This window comes from Agrilus planipennis, unplaced genomic scaffold, assembly GCF_000699045.2.
Source record: "Agrilus planipennis isolate EAB-ADULT unplaced genomic scaffold, Apla_2.0 scaffold32, whole genome shotgun sequence".
In the NCBI taxonomy this organism is placed as follows: Eukaryota; Metazoa; Arthropoda; class Insecta; order Coleoptera; family Buprestidae; genus Agrilus; species Agrilus planipennis.
In genome coordinates, this window is record NW_020439506.1 from 39,161 (window position 1) to 51,256 (window position 12,096).

At 33.2% G+C, this 12,096-nt stretch overlaps 3 protein-coding genes across 4 annotated transcripts; 1 reads left to right on the forward strand and 2 right to left on the reverse strand.

The window, feature by feature from the left end:
* The first annotated feature begins 4,813 nt into the window (after positions 1-4,813).
* On the forward strand, positions 4,814-8,132 carry LOC108735759 (jouberin-like). Of its 2 annotated transcripts, none has more exons than XM_018467898.2 (2): positions 4,814-7,154; positions 7,262-8,132. In XM_018467898.2, the coding sequence occupies exons 1-2, from the start codon at positions 5,187-5,189 to the stop codon at positions 7,973-7,975; spliced, it is 2,682 nt and encodes an 893-aa protein (XP_018323400.1). In that variant the 5' UTR covers positions 4,814-5,186; the 3' UTR covers positions 7,976-8,132. The 2 variants fall into 2 exon arrangements, with proteins under 2 accessions (XP_018323400.1, XP_018323401.2); XM_018467899.2 differs by having other exon boundaries at positions 5,484-5,607.
* Positions 8,133-8,877: 745 nt separating this feature from the next.
* LOC108735754 lies at positions 8,878-10,024 on the reverse strand. The gene is made up of 3 exons (XM_018467891.1): positions 9,628-10,024; positions 9,270-9,419; positions 8,878-9,128 (listed from the first exon to the last, which is right to left on the reverse strand). The coding sequence occupies exons 1-3, from the start codon at positions 9,789-9,791 to the stop codon at positions 8,897-8,899; spliced, it is 546 nt and encodes a 181-aa protein (XP_018323393.1). The 5' UTR covers positions 9,792-10,024; the 3' UTR covers positions 8,878-8,896.
* Positions 10,025-10,258: 234 nt separating this feature from the next.
* LOC108735753 lies at positions 10,259-11,209 on the reverse strand. The gene is made up of 3 exons (XM_018467890.2): positions 10,816-11,209; positions 10,635-10,757; positions 10,259-10,546 (listed from the first exon to the last, which is right to left on the reverse strand). The coding sequence occupies exons 1-3, from the start codon at positions 10,968-10,970 to the stop codon at positions 10,372-10,374; spliced, it is 453 nt and encodes a 150-aa protein (XP_018323392.1). The 5' UTR covers positions 10,971-11,209; the 3' UTR covers positions 10,259-10,371.
* Positions 11,210-12,096: the final 887 nt, after the last annotated feature.

The window sequence follows — 12,096 nt, forward strand, 5'->3', positions numbered from 1 at the left end:
CAGATCAGAAACAGATGTTAAAACTAATAAAAATAAATGTTTGAATTGGTGTATTGTTCCAAAATCCGAACATCTAAACATCTAAACCCCCAAGGCCTGGTTTTGTCTGCATTTTTGGGAAACGAGATAACTACATACAATAAAATTATCGGTATTATACTATCGACACGAAAAGTTGTCCATGTTTACAAAAATATTGTATATTTTTTCTTCGAATAAACGATTAAATTAACGAATTAAAAAATAATAATAGTAATAAGTTGGAGGGATTTTTAGAGAAAATATGGGACTTTTTGGACCTGCGCGTGGAGGGATTTTTAGAGAAAATATGGGATTTTTTGGACCTGTGCGTGGGATTTTTTCCTGTAGTAGGTTGGCAACAGTGTAGCTTAAGCAGTACTTTGTTAAGTCTGCCTTAGTACGTCGGTGCAAACGGGCGTGAATGTATCGTTCGGGATGAGTTATTTTGTGTTTCCTCTCTTTGTCTGGTGTCTTTGTCTAATTGTTGTTTTATATGTTCGTTTAATTCGTCTAATACCGAATTATAATCTTCTAAATTAGGTGGATTATTAATCATGGATTCCTTGTCGAGAAGCTCATCAAGATCTATGTTATGCACTTACGTACAATAAACTAAATTGTTCAGTTTAATTAATCACTAACTACCTTATGCTCAATACACTAAATTCTTCGGTAAAATCAATACTAAATATCTTACGCTAAATACACAAATTTTTTCGATTTAATTAATCAGTAATTTAATTGTTCCACAATGACGGAGAGAGATAACGATCCCACAGCTCAACTTATATTAGAAACGTTTATTAGCATAAACGAGTAAACTACTGTATATGTGTACAGTTAAAAGATAGATTCGTAGATTGGTGTAAAACAAACAAATTTATTATTGTCACTTGACAAACACAATATTACAAAATTTGTAACTAATAAAACGTTTTACAGACTTTTTGAATAAAACTTAGACTGGCCTGAAAGTAAAAAAACTATTGTTTATAATGTGTTAAAGTACTTATAAACTAATTAGAAATTAAGCCTACAGGCCCTTCGTCAGTGTCAATCTATGTAAGTAATTGCTCTAGACACATTATGTATGTAATATCATTACTGTACACACAAAACGAGCTAGTTTTAGAGTATCAGTTTTAGATTTTCCGATCAAAACATACATGCCCCCGGTTTCGAGTGGAAGTCGTTTTCACATGTAGCATAATATACTGTAGCAACCACGAGCGTGATTGTGTGCGATCGGGCATACGTGTGTGTGAGCTGCTTATCGATTCGCCGACTAGCCGCGGGCGCTTTTCTTAATGTGCGCCGTATCTGTAAACGTGTGTGTCATACCTGCGTTCCGGGAAAGCAATTAAACCGTTCAAAGAAAACGAAACTTCTCTGGACGGCTCGAGAAAGTTCCCGAAAAGAAGCAAGAGAGTATTTAAAGGAAGAGACGATCGCCGAGGAGAGTAGAAATAAATTGACCGTTGCGGAAGTGAATCAAGAATTAAATTGACAGTGATAGAAATGAAATAAATAGAACAGTGAATAGTAACAGTACTGTAGATAAATAGATTAATTACCTAAGTTTAGTAATAATTTAATAGTGTTTTTAAGTTCAATAATAATTAGTGTAAATAAATAGTTCTCTTCTTAAAAGTTAATTAGTTAAACCCACGAACATTACAATACCTATCTAATAATTAAATACAACATTTCGAGAACTGGAATGGACAACATCTTTTATCGGTTGTCGTTCGAATACAAGACAGAGCGACACCCCTCAGGCTGATAAATAATTTATCAGTCGCCGACCACCCTGAATTTTGTAGTCGCCTTGCATTTGTTTACAATACATACACTGCATAGTTGTAACTATTCCGTTCCCTGTTTCTTAAGCTTAATCAGGCCAGTGCATTAAAGACAGTGAATGTGTGCCGTGTTGATTTCAGAAAAGGGTGAGTTTATTCACTGAGCGTTCTGCCTTTCATATTTGTCGAACTTTTGAATTACTTTCAAATTGAACATTCTGCATGAATAATATTATTGATAAATAATTACTAGATGTTGATGATTCGTATGGGCGTGGCTTTTATACACTCACTTGGAGAAATCACAATGGGAGTTCGCCCTTTTTGATAGTTTTATCGTAAAGGTAGTGGAGAGGTCACACTGCCCTTTGTGACCATTGCACCTCTCAGTACCGATCATGCCAAGTAAATGATCAAACACTAGTATCTGAAGAGAGCACACCGCGAGTTCAGCTATTTGTGCTCATTGCACAACTTAATACCTACTAGTTGTAAGGTGAATAAGTAATACCGGCGCATTGGGAGTTACAGCCCTTTGCGTCCAAGGGTGATTTTGGAGCGGACATAATGCGAGTGTACCCTGTATGACCATTATACGTCTCAGTATCATTCCTCAGCAACTATTGTATTCAGTAATAAAATGGCAACGATGCCAATAGAATACGAATTATCAACTCATATATATATATACGTTCCTTTGAGAGGGACACGAGCGCTCACATTTGTGTTTTCTTTATTTATAGGCTAGACCCAGCGATGGACACTCAGTACCTGACGATCCTGATACAAACCTATTGATTGATTATTTTATTATTTCAAGTAATACCAAAACATTTATATAAGAAAGATATTATTACAAATATTAATATACATATCACATAATGTTACCTATTATCATTATTGTTTTTATTTATTTATTTTTATTTGTTTGTCTATTCAATTTGTTTATTCGCGTCTTACAAATTTACGTTCTTACAAATAGCAAGCGCTAAAGCTGTCTTCAAAAATAAATAAACATCTTGTTGATATTTTCAGTAGTAAATGGTACCAATAACAGCGCATTTGAGCAATGCAATTGCAGTGGATAAATTGGTCAATTTTTCCGTGCAGTACTGTACGGATTATACGCTGCTCACCGGTTAAGAGTTTGGCCGAGAGTTGTCTCCTTTCTTTTCTGGGCTAGTGCTGTTCTTTTCTACTTTGCGCCAGTCAAACTGAAGGTCACATCGCTACATAAACTAAACGAAGTATACCTACCTTAGAAAATTTAGACATTTTTAAAAAGGCGTGCGGATTTACTGGAAACAATCGAACCCAGTAAAGTCGATAAACCGCGAATATTTAAAAATAACTAGGCACGATCATTGGTTGCTATTATGTTGGTATTAACAGTAACGCTAATTGTCTATTTTGCCAAAAATATCACTTTATCACAAATTGTAGCGATTTACTAAAGTTAAATGTACAACAAAGAATTTAAGACATTAAACACTTACAAACCTGTTTAAATTGTTTGAGTTGCGGGCACTATAATGAAAATTGTTAATGGAGTTGTTGCAAGAAATGTCTACATTATTGTTTTATGGGTCACAGAATGAAATGTTCGTTAAGAATGAAGAAAACTAATGCCCCTACTAGAGTGGTAGTATCATTGTCATCGCGACATTTAACTCAAAACACTGAGATTGCTTTATCAACGGCACTCGTGCAAATACACGTCAAAAACAAGAAAACGCGAGTCGCAAAAGTCCTCTTGAATGAAAGCTCACAGTCTAGTTTCGTTATAAGGAGTTTTGCAGAACTCTTAGGATTCGCAATAATAATGGTTATTAAATAATTCGAGGTGGTCTGTATTCTGTCGAAACTGCCAGACGCGGATCGCGATTTCGATCTCTCTGGATCTCATCAGCGCGTCGGAGACAGCTCCGACAGAACACAGACCAACTTTTACCTGCTGTTCCGGAGCTCCCGGAGCTGTCTGCGACGCGCTGATGAGATCCAAAGAGACTTGCTGAAAACGAATCCCGGCGTAACCAACTTCAACCTGATAGGCACGTTAGCTTAATCGAATAAAATAATTCGAAGTGGTCTGTATTCTGTCGAAACTGCCAGACGCGGATCGCGATTTCGATCTTTTTGGATCTCATCAGCGCGTCGCAGGCAGTTGGTCTGTGTTCTGTCGGAGCTGCCCTAAGTTTAAAGAATCGGAAAATGTTTTTCATGCTATAGGTAATGCATGTACAGCTATGGGCTTATTCATTTAGTTACTAGACTAGACTAATGGGATAGACAGAGAGTAGTAGGTATACGCCTTGCGAGAAAACCGTTCAATAAAAAATGTACAGACGACTCTGTACGTTACACGTCCATTTAAAAAAGAAAACAGGGTTGTTAGTAGATTTGATAGAATCTTCAAAAGACACCCAGCCGTCTGTACAACGGGGTTATAAGGCTGGATAGTGGCGGATTCTCGAGGAAAGTTCCGACCTCGCAGCAACTACTGATAGGGACTGGCCTTGTGCTAGAAAGATCCAGAATTAAAGGGATTTACCACATATGTATTTATCCCAAGGTACCTAATATGTATTCAGACCTAGGAACTTTAATAATTAATTTGGAAAAATGCAAAAATACAAAAAATCATTTCAATACGCCTAATTTGAAAAAAAGATCATATAATTCAGTATTGATTTGCAGACAGCAAGGCATTAGTACTGTTCGGTGTTCTTCTGTTATTGTTATAAATAAGTTAATAACATTATGAACATTATGTTAGAACAGATGGTAGGTTTTAATCGAACCTAACGTGAATCGCGATTTCAATTTCCAACTTACATTCTTACTTACCTGCAAAACCGAAGTTAATGAATTTTACGTTACGTAATTTATGACAACCTTTTATCCCAAATAATAGAAATATAATAGTTTTAACAACAGACATTTGTATACATATTATTCAAAATAATATTAACTACCTCGTTTGCCAATTTGCGTGCACAGCTCTCTCGCTAGGTATCTTGCAAAAGAGATTAAGTGAGAGTCACCTAAACTACAATCTACACTGATCTTAATTGCACATTTTTCGTCCTTAATTTTTTCTTTTGCAAAACTTCGAAACATTAATTTTTCAAGTTTAATTTCTTCTTGAAATTGACCATCCCCCTACATGTATTTCTACAGCTTGCCTTACGCTTATTTATACCCCCCAGCTCCTTTGCCGATTCAGTATCGTTGTCAGTAGCAACTACACTTGCTTTCAATACAAATTGAACAAATTCAAAACAAATTGACAACGAACGTATTTCAACAATACAAATGCTTGTACGTCATTTGTACACACGTCGTTTAAAGTAATTTTTAAGAATGACTGATATTCCGAGAAGTCTACGAAACGAAACTAAATGCAAATTTGAAACGCTTCTGAAAACTGCTTTGAATTCTAGATCAAATCTAAGCCCTAAATCGACTCGAACATTCCTTACGGTTAGTGAAAATGAATCCTTAAGCAGTTTCAATAATGATGTTGAGAAAGAATATGGTACAACTCAAGTGGAAGCTGATATCCACTTTAGGAAAGAGGGCGAAGAAAATTTCATTTTAAACAAATTTCTCAGAGAAAATGATGACAATATTACCTTCTTTGCAGAGAATAAGACAACTTCTCCCATCATACCCACGCCAAAGCCTCGTAAGAAATGGATAAAACCTTGTTCAACGGATTCGCCAAAATTTCAAGCAACTGCAAATGCACCGTTGGAATATTTTACAACTAGTGAAAGACAAGGTAGTAGTTTAAGTAGCGTTCAAACGTATATTATATCGAATAATCATGAGGAACAAGTAACCAATGGAAGATCCGGAAGTATATCTAGTGAGGTAATAATTCGATCCTCCTCAAAAAGCAAATCAAAATCTTCATCGCTCCATAAACATTCTGATTCATCTCCAACTAATAAAAAACCATTTGACGACAAAAGTATCGAATTATGCACTACTATTGGCAACTCGTATAGTAAAGTATACGATATGGAGATTAAACCAGTAGAAAACCATATGTTAACTGATAATGATGAATTCAAAAAATCAAAGCATCAAAAGTCGTCACTCCCAAGAAATCACGGGGTAACAGTTTCAAAAAATTTGTATCTTTATGAAGCAGACAAAAAAAACTTTACTAACACGAACGTTTCTCTTGAATCGTCTAGGAATAGTTATTGCAGTACAAGCTTATCAGAAAAAAGTGATGGTGGAAACGAAAAAAAAAAGTGCGATAACAATGAAAATGTTTCTTTGGAAGAGAAAGTTAGTGAAACGCATAAGGAAAACTTTCAATCCACTGACAAATTGTCAAAAACCGCTTCGATTATCGAAATCGTTATTCATAAGGTTGATAAATTAAAACTTGAGTCGTTTGCCATTCGACCTGCTGTCAAAGTTCATATTGTTAATGAAAATACAGGAGAATATTTACGAATGTCCGATATAAATAAACCTGTTGTTTCTTCTAAAAATAATATTATTTATATTGAACCAATAATGACCAGATCGTTACCTATTGATTTGAAGATAAGTCAACTTCGTTTTCCAACTTGGGAAGAATCTATAACAGTAAACGAAGATTTTCAATATTTCCTTTCGGATGATAACAATGTGATAATATTTTTTGAATTACTTAGTTTTATTTCTTTACCCAAGAATTACAAAGGCTTTTCACAAGATTGGTATAATATTGCCTGGGCATTTCTCAAACCAAAAGGGAAACTTGGAACTTTAAATGTTGGGAAAATGGTGAGATTACAACTATATTTTCCCGGAAATATTTTTTCCACTTCTTTACCTAAATGTCACATTTTTGAATGGTGGAGTTCCAAAGTAAGTAAGAAATATCCTTCTACATTGTACGTTACAATCAAGGAAATGAAATTACCAAGAATGGTGATTGAAAAATTTAAATCGAAAAACATGTTACCTATGGATAGTAACATAATAACGAATAATAATCAGCGACTATTAATAAATGGCTATAAAGGAGCAAAAAGATACTGTAATTTTCCTAATAAATTGCTAACAAAATTTTACTCATACCAGTTAGGATGCCTGGCGATAAAATTCAGTAACAGTGGTCATTATTTAGCTTGTGGTATGTCACAAGAAACTACGTATTTTATTGCTGTATTTTCTACAGAATCTTTTGAACAAGTGTTTAAATTTTCCGGTCACGAAGGACTCATTTATGATATTTACTGGTCAAAAAACGACGAATTTATTATATCTGCTTCTTCAGATTGTACCGTTTGCGTTTGGAACTTCGAAATAAGAAAAATCATTCAGGTTTGGGATACATATTATAATAAAAATCTCATCTTCGTTTTAAACAGTTTCGATGTTCATAAAGTCATTTTTTTTTATTATTGTACTTATCTATACTTTTCTTTCAGATACTTCCACATATGTCTTTCGTCTACTGTTGTGCAATGATAACCGATAAATTCATCATAACCGGTGGTTACGATAAGATCTTAAGAATATGGAAAAAGTGCGGGCATGATGAATTTAAACTTTGTCAAGAAATAGAGAACCACGAGGGATTTATCACTTCTGTTTGTGTTACAGCTGACAGTGAATCCATTTATTCGTGCGACTCAAATGGAAAAGTTGTCGAATGGACTTTACGTAACGAACATCATTGGAACGTGAATAGAGAAATAATATTAGCCGAAATAAGAGGTACAATAATAAATCAGATTTTACTTAATGATAAAGAAACCAAATTACTAATTCATGCTAGAGACAGCGTCCTTCGTCTTGTAGATTTAAAAAGTCTTTGTATTTTACAAAGGTTTACTCAAGCTTTAAACAACACCGTTCAAACGTTTTGCACTTTTTGTAATTGTAGCAGGTATGTGTTTTGCTCAAGTGAAAATGGTTTCATTCATGTTTGGAATGTAAACAATGGGCATTCGGTAGCAAAATATATGCCATATTATAGTGTTGGGCTTTACAAAGACGTTGAAGTACACAATGTGCAGTTTAATCCGAGAAAAACTCAAATCGCTGTTGCTAGTTACAACAACGAAGTGCCGATTTTGCTGTGCGGTTTTGATGAGCAATACAAATCATTTGATTTAGGATTGAAATATATGCCGAAATAATAATACTGACGGGTAACAGACACCTACATATATTATGTACCTAAATACTATAAAATCATGATTAACAGAAAAAAATGAGTAATAGAAGAAAGGCCTTCCCAATTGAAACTTGAAAAAATACAGTTAGATGTGTAGATGTTACCGGAAATGTATGAAAACCGTCATTGTATACAATTCCTAGAAAATGTATAATATATAATTCCTAAAATCGTCCGGAAATGTGTGAAATAAATTATATTAGACACATTTCCTAGGGAATCTATACATTTCCTGAATACCAATCGGAAATTTATTACAGGTAATACTAAATAGGCAGGTTGTTTGGAGATGTACGTATTATGTATTGGTGACGTCATTGTTTGGTTAGGGAGATTTATGACAGACTGGAGTTTCCTTAATGCCCCTGCTGGGAGCTGATACGTTACATGTTAAAATAGTGTGACAAGATTATCTTTATTTCAGCAAACACGATAACTTTGAATTTCGAGTATGCTGATCATTTTCATGTATATATTGGGCGCAAAGGTCATAATGAAGCTTTCCGAAGACATTATTCCAACGGGGGCATTAAAGAAACTTCAGTCTTTCATAAATCTATCTAATAACCATACAATAGCGTCACAAATGCATATGCATCTCCAAACCTAACCTAACAAACAATAACGTAACCAATGCATGAAAACTGCGTAAATACAGATAACTCTGATTCTCAGTTTACTGACGTGTTTTACTCATTTTATTCACAGAAAGCATTAGTTCTATACATTTCCTAATACCACATCGGAATTTCCTAAATAGCCTCGGAAATGTATGCATTTCCTAGGAATTGTATACAATTCCTAGATTTCATATATTTCCGGTAACATATATATTTTATGTATACCAAGCAACAGAGACATATACCTATTCAAATTTGTTTATTTAAAAGGTCGTGTACATCGATTCAAGTACATTATCTCGTCGAACGTATCGGTAAGCAAAAACATTACGACTATCTACGTGATAGAGATAAGCAACCAGGGAACCCATCATTAATCTTCCCGCCAAAAATCCTAATAGCGTTAACAAGTTTATATGATTATCGCCCATTTTACCAATTAACCATTCGAAAACTTGTAAGCTAGAATAGCTGAACATCATCGACCCAAGAATACTAAAATTTAATATTTTTTAACATTTTGAACGATAATTTAAAAAAAATCTAATTAAAAAAATGCTTCTGTTAAAAAAAATATTATAGTTTACTAGCGATGTATCCAGTATTCTCTAAAATATGCGTATAATTGAATCTTACCTAAAAGACAGACGTGTTGTGAATATTAAAGAAAACATGGAAGGTCTAGAAAATATATGAACGGCCATTCCATAAACCATATTTCTAAATAACAGTGTGTGTGGATTATATTGTAAAACACTGAAAATATTAACTTTTCTTAAATTCCAACTTAAAAAAAAACTGATTTTCAATACTACTCCTTATATCTTCTCATTAGATATCAACTTATTTCCATATTTTTTGTAAAATTAAAAAAGAGAATAAATGGAAAATAATAAAGTAATATTTTTTGGTTATTCAATTTTTGTTGATGCAAACGTTTTAAAGAAAGACTTATGAAACAGAAAAGATAGTTATTAGAAAAACAATGGTAAACCTTATAAATATTCCGGGATTAACAACATGGACAGACATTAACAAATAGGCAATTTTTCCCTGCAATGACGCTGTAACGTAAAAAGCGTCTATAAAATCATATAATAATAAGGTGTTGTCATCCATTGTAAAACGATTCCTAGGGCGAAGACGACTGTCCGTCATTTGTATTTGAAATAAAATGCAATTACAATATTCAAAAAAAGAAAGCACACACAATATGAAGTTGTTTTAATACATAATTGTGACGTTTTATTGATTGTGACATTACAAGAATCGGTCATTTATGAGATAACTATAACATCTAAGTAATTGGTTTGTTCAGCCCCTGCCCTTTTACAATATAAAATAAGAAATAATTTTCTTGGATTGAATACCAACTTTTTTTCAGACAGCAAACTTGTAAGTTGAAAACTTATATAAACCACAAGTATAAACCATGTTTGTTTTCTATGAAAATAAATGAAATAACTATCTGTTTTTTATTTCTATACAATGTTATTTTCATTGTATGCACGTTTGAGAGATCCACCTTGTCTTCTATGAATTTATTCAGCAATTTTTAAAAATAGTTCTTGCCAATATTTAGTCACAACCATAAAAAAAAAATCTAAAAATAAATTGCTTATATGTACATGTAATGAAAACAGTACTTTTATTCAACAGTTAGTATGTACATAAATATGTTAAAACTTAAAAAATTAGAAGTACAATGACTAAATTACACACAAAAATAGAATTAACCTTAAACTTTAACTAATGAATCAATATGGCCAATGTAGTAGTGTCCTAATTTTAAAAGGGCCAAACTAGATCCAATTCCTGCTGCAGTGCATAAGATTAGATTTTCAGGGATTACACTTCTAACAATTGCCCATGTTAAGACAGATCCCAAAGAAAACATTACAGCACCAAATGCACTATATAACAAAAAAAAAAAAAATAAAATACAAAATATAAATATCCATTTACGTATATTGTTGAAGTTTGGATTCAACTGTTACTTACCTATATAAAATTCGTTTTTGTTTTGTAGCTACTTGCAAATGAGGTCTATTGTATAAATACAATCCAGATCCAACTAACGAGTTAAACAATAAGATGTTTGTAATGTCTCTTTTAGGGAATAGCCTACATATTAATAAATGAAGTAAAAAGAAATAACATTTCAAATTAGCAGTATAAATACCTTAGTACCAAAGAAGGATTCATCACGTTCACCGATAAAGCTGTATAACTTAGTGCTCCCTGAAGAGGGGCATAATAAAACAGGATATTCTGAGAATTTAAAGGTTTCAGGGTTAACTTACTTCGAGGGTCATTTGATGGTGTTACTGGAGGCATTTTTAATTTTTACGTAATAAGTAAAAGCACGTGTGATACAAAATTTGTGGAAAAGAAATTAATTTTGACATTTACTTTTATAATGTGACTAAGTGAACGATAAACGTGATCTGATGTGAACACATTTTCGATATTGCACACTTTAAATGGGAATATGTCTTTGTATTTACTAACGTTAATGTCTTAAACGTTAAAGTACTAATGAAACAAATAATATTCCATTCTAAACTAGAGATAGGATCATTCGAATTAAAAATAACTGATAGTCGAAAACAAAAGATGGCGGAAGGTGAATAGCATGTGAATAGGACACGACTGATTATTGATTCAGAGGAATGAAGAGTATATGTCAGGAATATTGATAAAGTACTACAATGGGAAAACTGGCTTCATATACAATGCGCAGGAATAAGCTCCAATATAGGAAGATGCAAGACTTAAAAAACACAGGAATGTGGTTTTGTAGTATTTATAAATCCAGCTAAAATAGCAATCAAAATTATCGCAAAGGAGGAACCGTCATAACCTCAAAACATCTGCAAAACTTATGTATGGTATATGCATCATCGACATATATGCATAGGGTATATGTTCCATTTGAGCGCGTGTAAGGGATATATTTCCACATTTGTAGGAAATAATAATAAATGGTCTTACACGAACACTACAAACTTTATTGTAATTTAACAATTAACAAGCGCGAGAGTATACAGCAGATAAAATGGCGGATCAACTAGTAGTAGACTATATCGCTTTTTTACAAAAGAAAATCGAGTGTCGGTGTATTTTAAACTATAAAAACACTAGCATCATGCATGTATATATATTTTTATCGTTTTTAATACTCAAATTTAAGTAAAGAAGTATTCGTAGATAGAACAAAAAAAAAACGTGTCGCATCGGAACAAAAGTCCAACAGTTAGTCATACAAAATGGTGGACACCGGAAATGGGAGCAATGTAGACCCTGTTATCAGCAACGTGGTGTTTCGTTCTTTAAGAACTTTCAGCGTTATGATATGTTTTTTTCAGTTAGTTGGAACTGTTTAATGAGTTTTATCTCATCAATGGAATCGAAGATAAAATACTACATGTAGTAGTAGTACTGTCATATAACTAGGCGCTGT